Raw genomic sequence first — 18,271 nt, 5'->3', positions numbered from 1 at the left:
GAATAACTGTAAAATTTTTAAAAATTGTAACTGCTGGATGTACACAATCAGCCACACTCAGGTGAGCAACAGTCACAGATAAGCAGAGCGCACCTCCCTCTTCCCGCCCATGTCGACTCCCATCCTCAGCCTCAAGGGTCCACTGCCCCTTTTCCTGGACTGTTGTGCATCATCGCTCAAATGTTGCTTTTGATCCACAAATCACAGGCTGCTTCCCTATTTTCTAAAACTAGCAAAAGCCTAAGAAATAAAAACAGTCAACCAGCAAATGAGAAACAGTGGCCACAAATCTGAAGAACACTGCCAGAGTCCCTCTCCTGGGCCACTCCCAGGGAAGGAGCATCCCTGGGAGCTGAGACTCTGGGCTCTGGGGCAGGGTTGGGGGCGGGGCTTCCCTGAGGCCACACCCCTCAGGCTTTGCAGCTGACCCAGGTCGGCAAGCTGCTGCTTCCCGGAGACCAGGCCTGCCCTTGGGCTCTGGTCAGAAGGTAGAAAGGGAACAGTGGCTTCCAGGAGTGGGCACCAGAAACCATCCCTGAGGACTAAGGTCTCAAGGACAATCCACAATGAGGTTAATCTGCCTGTGGTTAAGAAAGAGAAGCTGGATAATTAAATGTGTAGTCAGTCATAGGCATGGTGTGCTTAGAATTTAAAAGCCTAAAACCTTTTCTCAGAGCTATGAGATTTCATCATTTTGAAGAATCTCATTTCACACAAATTAACTTCTAAGAAACAAAAATTCATACCAGGAATTCAAAGAAGGTGTAGAAATTTTTCAAAATAAAAATAAATAGGAAGAAAAAAAACTAAAGAGGAAGACGAAATATACTCATTCTGTCAGGCCTCTGAGCCCAAGCCAAGCCATCGCATCCCCTGTGACTTGCACGTATATGCCCAGATGGCCTGAAGTAACTGAAGAATCACAAAAGAAGTGAAAATGCCCTGCCCCTGCCTTAACTGATGACATTCCACCACAAAAGAAGTGAAAAATGGCCGGTCGTTGCCTTAACTGATGACACTACCTTGTGAAATTCCCTTTCCTGGCTCATCCTGGCTCAAAAAGCTCACCCACTGAGCACCTTGTGACCCCCACTCCTGCCCACCAGAGAACAACCCCCTTCGACTGTAATTTTCCTTTACCTACCCAAATCCTATAAAACGGCCCCACCCTTGTCTCCCTTCGCTGACTCTCTTTTCGGACTCAGCCTGCCTGCACTCAGGTGATTAAAAAGCTTTATTGCTCACACAAAGCCTGTTTGGTGGTCTCTTCACACGGACGCACATGACACATTCCTCATACTGAAATGATGGTTTTTAGAACGAAAATTATAACATAAAGCTTAAGGCTTTGTCTTATTAAAGACAGGCAATCTTAAAAGTAAAATATAAAAACTCCATTTATTGTTATTCTTTACCTTTTTGACAGCAAAATTAGTCATATTTTATTGTATCTTAATAGTAAAAGAAAAATTACCATGCACTACAGTCTACTGTTCCACTATAAATGATGTCTACTAAAATATACATTAGTTTCTAGATGCACTATATTTGGAGTTGTTCAAAATGGTTTTTCTTAAGACTGTAAGTAAACATGAAAAAATTTTAAAGTGGTTTCAAGGCATTAAAATATAAACATTTGAATAATGTTAAAAAAATGAGAAAAATACAATTACCATTAATTTTTTTAAAACCAAGAATAAGTACCTGATAAGCAACTAAATGAGTAAACAGTACTTATTTGACAGAAAATGTGGGGACGAGGAGAAGAGAGCGAGAGAGAGAGACATGGTAATGCCACATGGCTGGAAGTTAAGGGAATTTCCTAACCACAAGGTCCGAGAGTTTGGATTAATAATGGGCAGGAAAAGCTTCATTAACAAGAGAACAGAGAACAAAAAGAGCACAAGGAAGTAAAACAGATAGACAGTTCTACACAGCAAACGTTCTGCCCCATCTACTGTAACTCAAGCTGATGACAGGGGCTAACGTGACCAAAGAACTTACAATAATCACTGAAATGTCCAAAAGACAGAGCGAGAGGCAGAAAAAAGAAGTATTAAAAGTTCTTACACTATAAAATCAGCCCCTACATAGTCAGAATTGTCCTGTATTTTCATGTCACCCTTATCTCAACCCATTGTGTTTTCTTTATACAGGTAGCTTTGCTCACCTTAGCACAAATATCAAAGTCAAGTACAAGCATATACTCATTTGCATAGCAAATTTTAAAGGGTGCATTGAAACAGTAACCAATTGATAAAAGTATAAGTCATTTTTATAATTAAAATGACATTCAAATTGACCAAATAAAACGTTTTCTATTTGAAAACAGTTACCTACAAAAGTTTTTGGGATATGAACAATACATGACTTAGCAAAACATTAAAACCGTTACTGATGCAGTTCTCCATAGGCAGCAGTTCATGTAGCAGTCATTCTTTTACAACTTCTAGGACTTTGTAAACACTGTTCTGGAATACAGTGGTGAAGTGAGGTTTGGAATCCTTCACCAAGAGGTTACATAAGGGAGTTTTCCCAGCATTGGCAGGATCTTCTACATCCCAAATTTCAGGCATACTGCAACCAGGCCTAGAAAAATGAATGTACACATTAAAAATCAATGTGCATTATATAACTGCAGATAAAGCAGGGCACTTCTTATATTCCTGACCTCATTTCCTTTTCTCCACTTAAATTACTTTAGTTTTTAAACAATCCTTTCATATAGCTATTTTAAGTTTTTATAAGCTGCCATGACTCACTTTAGGACAAGGTGAATGCAGCAAAGGTGACTATAAGGAAAGACACAGACCTGCAGATACATATATCCAGGTGTTGGGGAAAGAGACACCTCAGTTAAACTCTGCCGCAGCTACTTACCAAGAATGTGGTTCTGGGCAGGTAGCTTCCCTTGGTCTTAGTTTTCACATTTGTAAAATGGGGAAATAAACACCCATGACATAGGTTTGTTGTGAGGATTATGAGAGATCAGGTATCTAGCACCATGCCCAGCACACAGAAAAATGTGTAACATTGATTTAAAAAATTATAATGAACAAATATGCTTAGTTCACAGGGAAGCTGCATTAATTGTACAGATGCTCCTCAACTTAGAATGGGGTATGTTCCAATACACCCATCATAATAAGCTGAAAATGCATTTAATACACCTAATCTATCCAGCATCACAGCTTAGCCGAGCCACCTGAAACATGCTAGGAACACTTGCATTAGCTGACAGCTGGACAAAATCATCTAATGCAAATGCTATTTCATGACGAAATGCTGAATATCTCATGTAATTTACTGAATGCTGTACTGAAATTGAAAAACAGATGGTGGTATAGTATCTGAAGTGCTTTCCACTGAATTTCCATGTATTTAATATCGTCACAAAGTCAAAAAATCAGTAGGGTCAAACCATCTTAAACTGGACAGCCTGATATTCTAGAATGAATCAATTTAAAGACATTCTTGGTAGTAAGGAGCACATCTTAAAACACATAATTAAATCTCAAAAGCAATATATCTTTATATGAACAGAATGAGTAAAATTGGCATCATATGACATTTGCCTAAATAAGTTCTTCAAAATAACAGTATCATTTATTTTAAATCAATAACAGTTTTATAGATGTAACTGTGGATACTGCTATCTACCTTTTGAGGAATTGTAAAAAACAGAAAAACATATTGGAAAATTATAGAGAATTGACAACTGCTCAAGTTTTGTCATAATTGCTTTCCTTTTCATTTTTAAATAAGAGAAAAAAAATTCCCAACAAGTCCCTCTTAGGTTTAGTAGCAGTCCCTCCCTCCTCCCTCACTCTCCACCATGAGGCAAACACCGCAGCAGGGATGTACATCATTTTCCCTTTTTAAATAACATCTTTAATTTAGAAGTAATCAGTCATTATAGAAGTATTAAAATATAGACCTACATACATTTTAAGAAGTGAAAGTCACCATCATCTCCACTAGCACTTCTCAGAGGTGACTTCTATAAACAATTCAGCATATATCCTGCTGGACCTTTTTTTAAAAAAAATTATTTCAATAGCTTTTGGGAAACAGGTGACTTTTGGTTACGTGGATAAGTTCTTCAGTGGCAGTTACTGAGGTTTTGGTGCACCCATCACCAGAGCAGGCTTTCAAGCGCAAAATTCTGAATGTGTGCCTTTTATCCCTAACCCCACCCCTTGCTTCCCTCGAGTCCCCACAGTCCATATATTCTTTTATGCTAGTTTTATTCCAGCTTGGTTCCAATTTTATAAGTGAGAACATACAATATTTGGTGTCTACTGGATCTTTTGTTATCCAATCAATGTCAGACACATACAGACACAGATATCATTATATACATAGATACCATGATGGTCAGTATTGAGTACCAACTTGATTGGATTGAAGGATGCAAAGTATTGTTTCTGGGTGTGTCTCAGGAGGGTGTTGCCAAGGGAGATTAACATTTGAGTCAGTGGACTGGGAGAGGGCGACCCACCCTCAATCTGTGTGGGTACCATCTAATCAGCTGCCAGTAAGCTAGAATAAAAGCAGGCAAAAGAATGTGGAAGGACTAGACTGGCTGAGTCTTCTGGCCTCCATCTTTCTCCTGTGCTAGACGCTTCCTGCCCATGAACATTGGACTCCAAGTTCTTCAGTTTCTGGACTCTTGGGTCTACACCAGTGGTTTGCGGGGCACCTTGGGCCTTCAGCCACAGATTGAAGGCTGCACTCTCAGCTGTCCTACTTTTGAGGTTTTGGGATTCTGACTGGCTTCCTTGTTCCTCAGCTTGCAGATGGCCTATTGTGGGGCCTCACCTTGTGATCATGTGAGTCAGTACTCCTTCATCAACTCTCTTTCATATATACATCTATTTTTTTTTTTTTTTTTTGAGACAGGGTCTCGCTCTGTCGCCCAGGCTGGAGTGCTGTGGCGTAATCCCGACTCACTGCAAGCTCCGCCTCCCGGGTTCATGCCATTCTCCTGCCTCTGCCTCCCAAGTAGCTGGGACTACAGGCAAATGCCACCATGCCTAGCTAATTTTTTGTATTTTTGGTAGAGATGGGGTTTCACTGTGTTAGCCAAGATGGTCTTGATCTCCTGACCTCGTGATCCACCCACCTCGGCCTCCCAAAGTGCTGGGATTACAGGTGTGAGCCACTGCACCCAGCCACATCTATCCTATTAGTTCTGTCCCTCTGGAAAACCCTGACAGATGCTCTTGAGTTGTTTTTACAAAAATGGAGTTATTTTGGGACTCTATACTGAACAATAAAATGTGGCACCATTTTTCCATCTCAGTGCATAAAGACCTACTCTATTGTTTTTAAAAGCTTCTAGTTCTCATATGTATTAACCAATTCTTTACAGACAGATACTTTGTTTCCCATCTTGCCATTATAAAGCATTGCAGCTACAAGAGTCTTGTACCGAGCTCCCTTCTACAAGCTAAACCTCTAGAGCAGCGGTCCCCAACCTTTTTGGCACCAGGGACTGACTGGTTTAGTGCAAGACAATTTTTCCATGGACTGGAGGGTCAGGGGGATGGTTTTGGGATGAAACTTTTTCACCTCAGATCATCAGGCATTAGATTCTCATAAGGAGCATGTACCCTAGATCCCTCACATGTGCAGTTCTCAATAGGGTTCGTGCTCCTATGAGAATCTAATGCTGTCACTGATCCGACAGGAGCCAGAGCTCAGGCTGTAATGCTCACTCACCCTCCACTCACCTCCTGCTGTGAGGCTGGGTTCCTAACAGGCCACAGACCAGTACCGGTCCATGGCCGGGGGCTTGGGGACCCCTGCTCCAGAGGCAGCATTATCACTCTGCCAAAGGACTGCACAATTTTTTCTTACCTTCCCTTCATCAAACTATCCCCTAGAAATGTTTTGCCAATGAGAGTTCCCATGAAGAGGGTTCAAGTGCACACTTTTTGCACCCCCTTGCTGACACTGGTTTCTGCTGACACGGAACACCTATGATCATATGGCTGGACATGGGTTTTCTACCTTTTTTCTCATACACGTCAAGGCTGAACTGTTACAACACTGAGGGCCGTGGTGGCAGAGAGTGAGACACACAGAAAGTAGAGAACGACCCACGGTTAACAGCTTTTAGGAAAAAGAGAGGGTGAACAGCTGTCTTGGAGAGCCCTGGGTGACTTGTGCAACACTATTTAGTCCTCATCTGAGTTTCCCAAGGTTTCCCCAGGCCAGCCATCTGCAAATAGCATTAGTGGAAATCTGAATAATTTTCTTGTAAATACATGTATTTTATGTCAACTCTATTATTGGAGTAAAAGAAAGAGAACTGTAGTTAATTAAAAACTAATCTACAATTTGCATGCAAATAGATTTGAGTGTTTATATTTAAACACAGTGTCAAATATTTAAGGAATAACCAAGCCATACAATTAAGCCACTTGTAAATGAGATCATTTAAACATAGTGCTCACCAACTGCCAGGCACAGATTAAGCACTAGATGAATACTGGTCCCTCTTTCCCTTCCTCTCCTGTCTGAGTTCCCCATCTGCTTCCCCCATTCCGACAGACTTTCATGTCCCAGCAGTCTACTGGGGTTTCAGGCTGATCACAACTGAAATGGAGAGCGAAGGCCAAGGAGATAAGGAAGGTCCCAAACCTGGAAGAAAGCTTTGTCAAGAAACTTCCTACTCTGAATGTAAACATTAGGTAAATATTAGTCATTCTTCACTTTCCCCTCCTATCTGAACTCCCCATTTGCTTCCCTGTCGGGACAGAAAGCACAGCTTCTGTTTTGTGTCAAGGTTGAAGGAGAGTGGCCCTGTCCAGGGTTTCCTGCCAGTGCGTCATCAGCCTGGCTTAGATCTTGTACTAGATGGAGAGTGCTGTTTTGATGAGTGGGAAAACAGATGAGAGAGACACTTTCGTAACTTCCTCCCACTCAACTCCTGCTGTGACAGACACAATAAATGGCAAGTCAAGGTCCAGACGGGGAAATCCAGCACCCCCTCTTCTGCACCCCACCTCTCAGTCTGAGTGCTCGTAAGTGACCTGAAGTCAGTTCAATGTCTGCTATTTTGTTTAGTGTGCAAAGTTTATTGCCATACTTCCTGAATTTGCCTTCGTATCCCTTCTTGTGTGGGTAAAACAGTGCTCTGCCTACTCTGCAAACAGCATGAACCCGAACATGAGACTGTTAGAGCTGTGCAAATCCAGGGAGCTCTCCCAACACTCTACAGCACAAAGCCTCTGCAACCTTCACATATTCAGACTCTATGCGGGGGTCTAGGGAAAAATGAACTCTCGAATCAAGGCTCATTGTTAGCTTGGAGAAAAAAGGTTATGAAAATTATTTTTATGTTCCAGTAACTTACAGTTGTTTCAAGAGAGAGAAACCCACAGAAATAAAGAAGATCCCAATTCTGGTAGAAAGCTATGCTAAGAACTGAGTTCTTCCTATTGCAAATGTCAGCCTACCATTCATTTCATATAATTTCCTGATAAGATCGTCATGAGATGCTTAGAACTTTTCTGTCCTAAATTTATATAACAATGTTAAAGGTGAGTATGTGAATTTCATATATATTCACAAACGATTACAGCATTTTCTAAATTATTACAAAGTAATATTTTCTGTAAATCCTGACTGAATTCAAACCATGGAGCACACATTCATAGGAAAATCATTCTATGATCAACAATTATTTTAGTTTCCTTGTGAGCAAAGCTGTAAATACTATGTCACAGAACTATTTTTCACTCACGACTCAATATTTATAACAATGTTGTCTTAATACCATATGTGTCATTGAAATATATGGTGGGCAAGTATGATCAAGCCACAAATATAACAATCTCTTGAACACTTTTGTTTAGTTACAGAGTAGTAAGAATTTTAAAAATATTATTATTCCACAAAATAGTGTTTATTTCTGACAAAATTCTTCCTGTACTGTGCTCTTCATGAAGTGAATGTTTTGGTACTTTAAAAGCAGGCTACTGTCACCTGCTGTCCAGTCACTTACGTGCCACATTGCTAGATAGCTTTAGATTCACATCTGCTTTGAAGATCTTACTGTCACTTGGAGCTATACTCAGCTTAGTAAACATCTCTGTGGAAATAGAAACTTTTAAAAACTATAAACCCAAGAGAATGTGGGTCACAGTAAAGTTCTTTTCCCATTCAAATAAGATGTGAAACGCCGGGAAAGAAAAGTTTCATTCTGAGTTGATGCCGACAGGGTATCCCATCCATCAATAGGACATGGTGTAGCAAAGAGACCCAGTACGGATAATGCGGCCCCTGGTGCTCAGCTGCCTGACTTCACCAAAAGAGACTCCCTATTACTTGGTTTCAGACCCTGGAAGTCTTTTGAAAGAAAATACATCCAACTTTAAATAGAATTTTTTTTAAACATCAAAAGCAAATATGAACAATTTGGGAGATTATCAACTAGTGCCAATAAAAATCTCTTTAAGGTAGCACACATACAAATCATTATTTTAAAAAAAGATATTTATAAAGACTGAAAAACAAAGTCTCCAAATCACTATCTAAAAGATTTTTTCAGGCCAGGCGTGGTGGCTCATGCCTGTAGTCCCAGCACTTTGGGAGGCCAAGGCAGGAGTAGCACTTGAGGCCAGGAGTTTGAGACCAGCCTGGCCAACACGGCAAAACCCCATCTCCACTAAAAATACAAAAATTAGGCAGAGGCTGCAGTGAGCCCAGATCATGCCAGTGCACTCCAGCCTGGGCAACAGAGTGAGAGCCTGTTTAAAAAAAAAAAAAAAAAGTTTTTCCACATATACTTTATGTTATATACACACCCCTGTCACCAGCAAAGTATTTGCCATGTGCTTAAATTAACCTTCGTGTCTTCTGATTATAAAATGTTAACTGTGTTGATACTCACTTGGATCTTCTTACACACCATGACTCTTCTAGAATGTAATAGTTCACTTTTAACTTTATCAGTTCTCGCTTCACTTCTTCAGCTGCTTTCCGACTATACATTGAGTATACTATTTTCGTTCTGGCTCTTTAAAGAAAAATAATTGGGCACAAAATTTTCAAGATTAAAACGATATAATCAACACATTTGGAAGAAAGCACTGAATTAGACTAGACGACAAGGAAGAGGAATCCAGTCAGGAGGAAATTCCCCACGGAAGTTCCGGCTAACGGGCATCAGTGAGGTCAAAAGCAGAAGGCAGAAGGAGGCCAAGTCGTGGGAGATGAGGGTCACCTTTAACGCACCCCTACATTTCCAAACTTGGTCATCTTTGTGTTTGTTCACCTATTGATTTGTCTTAAATTCTTCACTGCTCCATCACATGTAAGAGTGAGGTACCCTGTGTGTGAACAGGGATGAACTATAGCAAACACAACTACAGGACTACTCTGAAGCTGCAACAGTCCCAACTTGGACATCAACAGTAATTCACATTAAATGGTTCTTCATTTTATTTCTAGATTTAAGAAAAACTAAACTTATTTTAACAAAACGGTTCGAAATTAGCTTGGATGAGATTGATTTTAAATGGTGCTTATTTGTAAACGCATACGCCATTGTTACAGCAAAGATGCTAATAAGATTCACCTAATCACTTAGAAAATTAATATCTTCACCTGCCTTAGAAACTGCATGAAAAATTAAATTTAAAAAAAGATAACTTAGACCACACGTCTCTAAATTATTTTCTAAAGTCTCAAAAAATCACAAAAACAGAAAACACCAAGACTTAACAGGCTATACTGGTGAAACCAGAATAAACTCTCTGTGAATGGGATTCTATCAAATGACTTCTCCAAAATCAAGAAAAATCACCTATGAGAAAACTTTAATAAACACTCTAAGCTAAACTCTTCAGGGAGTTACAGGATGAAAAGAACTTGGACATTTTAGAGCCCTGTTAACCTGTGGGAAAGTGCTATAGTATGACTTCCTTTTTCTGCCTGGTAGAGAAGATGGCCCCCAAAGTTGTTGCTTTCCTGCCCTGTGAAGCCTTAACGGATTTGTTTAGAGCTTAGTAGTCTTATTTCAGCCTTCTGCTCCCCGACGTGATAAGCCTCAGTTCATCATATCTTTTTGGAACATTCCTCATTCCTTTGCTGGCGTCTTCCACTCACTGTCTGTTTGCGTGGAAGGTTTGTTTTGATGATGCAAGACTGTGCACTGACCTCAAGCCTGCGTCTTCATAATGTGGATGATTCACAATGGGCCGAAGTGCAGAGAGCTTAACACTTGCCATCGTGGGCATGGCGCCCGCAAACACTGCATCTGGAAAGCAAGAGGAAGGAAGGTCTCAGGAAGACACTCAGTAAGGGTGAGAAGGGGTCTCTTTCAAGTTTAAATCAATTATTTCACAGGTAACAGAGCGGAGGCCCAGCAGGTTCATGACTTCAAGATTCAATGGCAGAACTAGAATGAGGTCAGATGGCTGACAAAGTAGCAGTTGGCAGCCAGGTCTGGGTAAACTATTTTCCTTGCAAAATAGAGCTTCATCATCTCATTATTAAAGATTTCTTTCCTTCTTTCTTTCAAGAAAAAAATCTTAGAAATCCTTCCTGAATCTAGAAAAGAAGTATCAAATGGACTAGGAAAGCTTTATAGTAACAAAGAATTCTAGATGATGATTTAGCATTCAAAAATTTGACACTCAGATGACAACAAAGACTCCCTTTCCACACATGAGTAAAATATCACATTCCATGAGTGAGTTTATTTCAAGAAGGAATGTGAAGGACTAATATTAAAAATTCATTAAGAAAAGCCACATAGTAAAAATTATTTCACCGTGGCATTTATGACAGAATAAATTTTGAGAAAAATTAAAATCTATAAAAATGGCAGAATAAATTACTAAGAACATATGTATAACATTTCCCCAGGAAACCAATTTTAAACAGGATTGATATCTCCCTTTGTTGTTTTAGATATTCTAAAGCAACATTGTTACAAAGAGTAAGATCACGGAAGTAACTAGGGTTTAAGTGTTTGTGAAAGGTATACAAATTGTAAAAAACAGCTAAAAAATAAGCATTTTTTTTTTTTTTTTACCTGGTTTTAGTATTTAGAGTTTGATCCACTTATAAGTTCTTTTCCTTGTAGTAAATTGCTGAACTCCCTACATTCCACTGGCTTCAGGTGATCATATTGAACCTTTTGTATTGACATTTCGTTGCTAATATAGCAAAACAATGTTACACCAGGATGTACTTTGCAAAAGTAGAGCCATCTCAAATAGCCGAAAACCAAATTAAGAATACATTGGTAATTGGTGGGTATAAAGTAGTATGCAATGTTATGCAAAACTTCTTCCCAGAGAAGAATGTGGCCTCTGCTAGAGTCCCAAAAAAAGGATTAATTATCCTAAAGAAAAAGCCCCAAAATAATAATCTTTGGGATCAAAAGAATTCTACCATCAGCCTCATGTAAGTGGAACACAATGTAGGAAGCTCTTTTCTCAACCTGCTTTCTCTACTCCCAGATTCAAGTAAAGCCACAACCACCTATGCAATTTACAAGGCCCAGTGCAAAACAAAAATGTGGGGTCTCTTGTTAAAAAATTATTAAGACGTTCAAAACAGCAGCAGCAAACATTCAACCAAGTTCAAGATCCTTCTGAATGCGAGGTCCTGTGTGACCAGCAGGAACCCCACATTTGCAAAACCTGCCCTGGGTGACACTTTCTATTAGGTTGCTGCAAAAGTAATTGCGTGTTTTGCTATTTTGACAAAACCTGCAATTACTTTTGCGCCAACCTGTATCATCTGTCATGCTGCAGGATAAAGACTCAAGATTAAAGGCTTCCAACCAGCCTCCTCTCCTGTGCCAGCCTGAAGGGGTCAGAAAGGAGGAAAGTAGTGCCTTTCTAACATAATCAACATTCTGCTTGGGAACCCCGAGACTGGCTACTTTTTTCCACATTCAAATAGTCCACACTCCATAACAACACTTTGTTCTCTTGATCTTTCTCTGCATGTCTACAGAACTAGATTTCAAGTTTTTTGAGGGCTTACAAACACTGGCTTTTGACTTTTCTGTCCACTACTCTATCCTCCATCCCTAGAGTGCACAGGGTAGGTGCTTAGTGACTATCTGCTATGTTTAAGGGAGGTGGCTGCTGTTGTACGTAGGCTGGTTGACTGATGGAAAGGTGACACTATGAAGAAGCATAAATCTATGAATACAGATCAAGGAGGCAGTTATCCAGGAAAAATTAGCAACAAACCACCAAGGAAGGCTTAAACTAAATTTTAAAAAGCACAAGTCAAGAATGTACATACAAATGTGTACCAAATGAAAAAAAAAAGTTTAAGTTTGATACAAAAAAAGACCATATAATTTTCAAGCACTTATAACTTGAAATTGTTAGAATTCTTTGTGATATGAATGTCAAAACAAAAAAAGGTTACTATTTGTACAATTAAGCTCTGCTTTCTATCAGCACCTGCAGTAATCACTCATGAACTCAGTCTGTACTAAATCAGTGTTTGTTGTACACCAACAACTATTTTAAAGTCTTTAGAAAGGTAGAAAATGATCAGCTTTGGCCCTTACCCTTTAAGAAAGATAAGTACAAAACCATGAAGAGCTTTAACTATAACCACTTAAAAGACTTTGTAATTCATTATTTTAGGGCCACTCAATAATAAAGGCTAAAATTATTACAGTAGCTATACTCCAACATAACATGTTACCTGTCTTGAGCAGATCAGTGATGCCATAACACACATGTGTGGTGTCAAGAAGAGTTTTAGTCTCATAATTAAAATACCAAGGGCTGTATATGCTAACAATTGCAAAGCATGATAAACCAGCTGAAAGAAAGAAGAAAATATTTTTTACTCCTATTGTTAGTGAAGTTTAAGAATACTAAGCTGGCAATATGTAGAAAGGAGTATGTTCTCCTTAGTAACAAAAAGTACTACTACTTAGGTTTCTGAAATTTCTAAAGCAATTCTTAAAATTCACTTTCAAACTGTTCCATTTTAGTGGAAGGCTAAAATTATCAAGTCATTAAGGCAAGTGCTTCTGTGATTCTCAGAGTCAAACCTGTGGTTAAGAAAGCCCACATTTTTGAATCTACCTGGATGCTACCATCAGACCAAGAAAAGACAGTGGTAAAAGAAATGACTGCTGCCTCAAGATCTGAGGGCTCCATTTTGGAACTGCCCTCAAAACCAGGCTGGACCACTAGGAGATGGGAGCAGTAACTAATCACATCTCTGAGGACTCAGGCAAGATGAGCAGAGAGGAAAGTGATTTCCAATTGTGCAACAGACATCTCATATGTATGTCTAAATGGGCTCCAGAAATCAACTGTCAGAGCAGAACAAATGAGTTTCCTAGTTAATTTTAACAAATGAATGGTCAGTGAATCTGCATGTAGCATTCTCATAAAAACACATACCAGGTTATTTTCAAGATGATTGCTGACAATTGCCAACAAAGTTAGAAACTAGAACTAGAAAGGAAAGTCCAAATGCATGCAACTTTAAGATAGTAAAATTATAGTGATATTAAGTCTTTACCTCTCCATGATCAAACTGGTGTTTTCTGGAACAGAAAAAAATATATTGCTATCAACTCATTATTGAAGCACTTACTTCATATATTTGCATTTTCATCTTGTAAATAGGAGTTTTACAACTTCTATAACATTCTCTCAGGACACATAGAGGCAAATCAAAATAACTAAAACTGACATGCCAAAACTAGTGCTATATTCTTTTAAGAAAGTTAATGAAGAAGGACAATGTTGTATTATATCCTAACTATGTGATTAGATGGGTATTTATTAGGACAACAAAGGCACACTGTGGTGTCCCAGCTCCCTCACTGGTGATACCCCAGCAAAGCATGGAATGAAAAAAATCTTCGAGATTTTCACTAGGCAACCAAGCACAGATGACAAATAAATGATTATATGTGTAAATCTGAGTTCAAGGGAGAAGTCTGGTCAGAGACGGGAATGTGTGAGTTGACAACACACACCTTCTCTTTCTTAAGCACTGATACGTTCCCAAGACCCAGAGTAATACCTGGCACTTAGAGCTCAACATTTTTAATGAATGAACAAGTGTATCAATAAACTGTTAATCCAGGTAGCATATAATCTAATTTGAGAATCTGGCCTCAAAAAGACTGATATATTAGCAAACTCAGGACACATAAGGGGGTAGTGAAGGAGATGAAACAGTTCTTTCTTTATTCTTTTTTCACACCTAGTAAAAACTATCAGTTACCATTTGTTGAGTACTTACAATGTTAATATGCTTAGTACATTCCATTAACTCTAATCCTACAACCATTTATTACCCCAATTTACAGCCAAGGAAAGGGAATCACAGAGCTACTAAGTAGCAGCCAGGACTGTATTCTGACTGACTTCAGAACCAACATACTTTTTACTATATCATGCTGCCTCTATCCCACTTTACTTCCTGGATCTTTGAGTAAAGAGAATATTGGCATTCACGTCTTTCATAGTTAAGATTTATGTCCTACTCTTCCCCTTTTTACACGGGCTTTGGTAGTTATGCAAAATAAAATGTCAACATGCCACTCCTCTTCCAAAAAAGAGCTCTGATGCTATTTGAACTGAAAACCCCATGAAACTCAATGGTTCCCTATAATTGTTTCCACAGGTGAGTTATTATTCTTGAAGGGACAGCTTTGTTTCTGTGAAAAGTTCTACCTTCCTCTTCCAGAGTTGCATACTAGAGCTGAAATTTTGTAGCTTCTTCCTCAGCTCTTCAAAAATAATTGCACCTCAAATGAAGAAAAATTTTGGCATTGTAAACCAGAACCTTTTCTTTCCCCCTTAGTCCTCAACTCAAATGTTACAGGTATAAACAAAGGCATAGTTACAGCAAATTGTTTCTAAATGAGAACAAGGATTCTCTCAGGAGTATGTGCAATAATTTATCATTATGTTGGCAGAGACTTGGAGGTGAGGGAATAATATAAGGGTGTGTATATTCAAATTATAAAATATAGGGTCATGCCTATAATCCCAGAACTTTGGGAAGCTAAGACAGGCAGGTCACGAGGTCAGGAGTTCAAGACCAGCCTGGCCAATATGGTGAAATCCCGTCTCTACTAAAAATACAAAAATTAGCCAGGCGTGGTGGTGGTCACCTAGCTATTCAGGAGGCTGAGGCAGATGAATCGCCTGAACCCGGGAGGCGGAGGTTGCGATGAGCCGAGATTGTGCCACTGCACTCCCCTAGCCGGTGCAACACAGAGAGGCTCTGTCTCAAAAATATATATATACACACACACACACACACACACACACATACATAGATACATACATTGAACAATCCTTGTCCCCCAAAAATCCCACAAAAAAATAAAAGCAGAGTTAAAACTACCTTCACTCGATCCTCCAATCCCACACTCTTAATAATTACAGGATTTATCTTTCCAGATCACTTCTATGCACAAACACACAAAAATCTCCAAATTTTAAACAGAAGTATAATTATCCTACGCACACACACACACACAGGCAATTTTTAAAATTCAATAATGTATACTGGACCTATTTCCATAAAGATGGCCTAACATTCCACTCTATGATTGGATCATAGGAGATATTTTGGATGTTTCCATTTCTCACATTACACACAGTACTACCAAAGGCATTTCTCCCCATCATCTCTGTATTTCTGTGAGCATCTCTAGAGGGTATACTTGCACTGGTGGAACTGCAGGGCTGAAGGGCAGGCCCACTACATGTTTTACTGTGTACTGCCAAACTTCCCTCCCATCCACTACCTCCCACTCTTGCAAGCACTGGATATACTATTAATTTTTAGAAATATGAGAAGTGAAAAGGTCTTCACTTTAGCCTGAATGTCTTTACCATAGGATCAAGACTACCTTTTCACGTTCATTAGTCATATGTAAATACTCACTCATTCAACTACTATTTTTTACTATCTTGCAGGCACTGTATATAAACTGTTGAACAAAAATGGTCGCTCCCTTCAGGAGACACAGGTCACACATCAACATTTAAGTACAAAGGGTGATAAATGGTAAGAGAGTAAGATAAAGGGTGTGATGGAGGAAAATACCAAGCATGCTATAGGCCTCTCTAACTCTTAGATTATAAACATACTCTCTTGGTTAATTTTGGGTTTTATTTTTTCCTATACCCAATTTCGCTTCATCTGAAATTTATTTTCTGTGAAAAGTGAGAAGTATGAACTAGTTTTCTATTTCCCCTGTTCATTCTCCCAAAGGTAGTCCATTTCGTCCAAAACCACTACATAATCAATTTACTTTCCTGCTGAACTGAAGTACAAAACTGTGTCCTTCTCGAAAGTGTAGATTATGTGTAGGGCTACTGTCAGATTGTAATGGATGACATCTGAAGGGTGAATAAGTGATGTGCTGTGTTCTACACAGATAGGAAATAAGAAGAAACGCCAAGAAGGGAATGGACCACAAAAAAATACGTATTATCAAATATTAGGTACACAACATGTAAGTATAAAATTAATACACTGTAAATATCTATTTAATAAATGAACAGAGGAGGTAATAAAATTCTTAATAGCATATTTACCTTACATGTGTCTGTTGTTTAGCTAAGACACCCCACATATCACTAATAACCTGTAAACAGATTTTGAAACACTTTAGAAAGGCGGTGTTGGGAAAAACAATATTTTAACCAAAGTATCTTTTAAACTGTAAAACTTCTAATGAAAATATAAGTATAGAGATAAGAGATAACTCAGAAAATAATAATCACAACAACATAATCTTATATTTGTGTAGTATCTGATCAAAGCTAATATTCAACAGCCCTGTTGGGTAGATGATATCATCCTCATTTTGTAAATGAGCAACAAGCTCAGATGGATTAAATGATCACCCTGTAGGCAGACAACTACTAAGAAGCACTGCAGTCTTGAAACCAGATCTTCTGGCTTCAAATTCACATTCAGTGCTGCTTCCACCATGCCAATGTTGTTGGCAACACCTCTCCTTAACAGTACACACAGAAAACTGGAGAGTTGGCTCAAAGGTTGATAATCACTGCTAGAAGCATTCAAAACACAGTCACTGTGCTTTCATACTTAGCAATAACGGGAGGTCGTCTAATCTAAAATCCTATCTCCAGTAAAACATTCTCTACGACACTGCTGACAGGTTGTAATCCAGCCCTTAGAAGAACCACTCAGCTGCTGCTTGAATCTATAACACTTCCCTTATCCGTCGAGATCAGTTCTGGTCATAAGTCCTACCACCTGGAATTGGCCATGATTCTAAGGAGCCAGATTGTGTGTAACCTTATTTTCAAGGGGCAGGCTTTTAACACATTTCAAAATAATTATCTGCTTTCCATCTGAATCTTTTCTTCTTTAAATGAAACAGCCTAGCTAATGGTTTTCATCATCTCTCACCACTCAGGATCCTGTCTTTTGCATATGTTCTGGATGGCCAATGCTTAGTATTTTTTGAGTACCCACTAGGTGCACATCCACATAAAGTGTATAAAAGTGCAAAGCACATACAAAGCCTAGCGCACAGCAGGAACTATTAACTGATTAGAGATGAAAAGTGCTGTTGGAGTACACAGCTGAATACCAGATGTAGCCCTATGACAGGGAAGGTGCAGAGCCCGAGTCTCACTCTTCCCTAGATTTTAAGTGGACATGATGTGAGGCTCCTAACAACATCTTTGATCTTTCAGTTCCATATGTTAAAATGGGGATAACATTTGTCTACCCGACAGGGCTGTCGAATAACCAATTTAAATACTCATGTGAAAATGTTCCATACAAAGCAGAGTACAAATACATAATATGAACAATTGTTATCATACAGAATAGTCTACAAATAAATGAAATTGTGTTAACACAGAAATCACTGGCTACAGATCAGGAAACTTTTAAGGTCTGTCATCTCTTTTTCCATCACAGATTAACTTCTACTCATTCTCTTAAGACACATTTGGTTACAGAGTGCACAATTCTTGAAAGAAAAAAAGAGAGGGAAAATCACACTTCCATTGACCTTATTTATATCTGGGCTTAGAATTTTATTATCAAAGCCAAGTTGGGGACCTAAACATTTTATCTAGTTCATCAACACATTGCAAATACTCTGTTTTTTTCTTTCTGATTAATAATAAACACAGGAGTTACTGTACACTGCACAAATCACTTAGAAAGGTATATATTAAATATTTTAGGGAAATATTACATTAAAGGTAGAAGCCAGTAATAATTTACACACGCAAGTTGTATCTGGGTC

At 38.8% G+C, this 18,271-nt stretch overlaps 1 protein-coding gene across 1 annotated transcript in view; it reads right to left on the bottom strand.

Annotated features, from left to right (window-relative positions):
• Nucleotides 1-1,410: 1,410 nt before the first annotated feature.
• Nucleotides 1,411-18,271, bottom strand: part of LOC101016150 (dpy-19 like C-mannosyltransferase 1) — a 108,192-nt gene continuing 91,331 nt past the window's right edge. The window contains exons 16-22 of the mRNA XM_031665863.1: nt 16,575-16,624; nt 13,528-13,552; nt 12,676-12,813; nt 11,909-11,984; nt 10,171-10,294; nt 8,903-9,028; nt 1,411-2,589 (exon numbers count right to left, since the gene is read on the bottom strand). Of these exons, the coding sequence (XP_031521723.1) occupies nt 2,433-2,589; nt 8,903-9,028; nt 10,171-10,294; nt 11,909-11,984; nt 12,676-12,813; nt 13,528-13,552; nt 16,575-16,624 (696 nt within the window). The 3' untranslated portion in view covers nt 1,411-2,432. The remainder of the gene's footprint in view (nt 2,590-8,902; nt 9,029-10,170; nt 10,295-11,908; nt 11,985-12,675; nt 12,814-13,527; nt 13,553-16,574; nt 16,625-18,271) is intronic.

This window comes from Papio anubis, chromosome 4 (assembly GCF_008728515.1).
Source record: "Papio anubis isolate 15944 chromosome 4, Panubis1.0, whole genome shotgun sequence".
NCBI lineage: Eukaryota > Metazoa > Chordata > Mammalia > Primates > Cercopithecidae > Papio > Papio anubis.
Note: the sequence above shows the minus strand (reverse complement) of the source record. Positions and strands in the feature narration are given on the sequence as shown.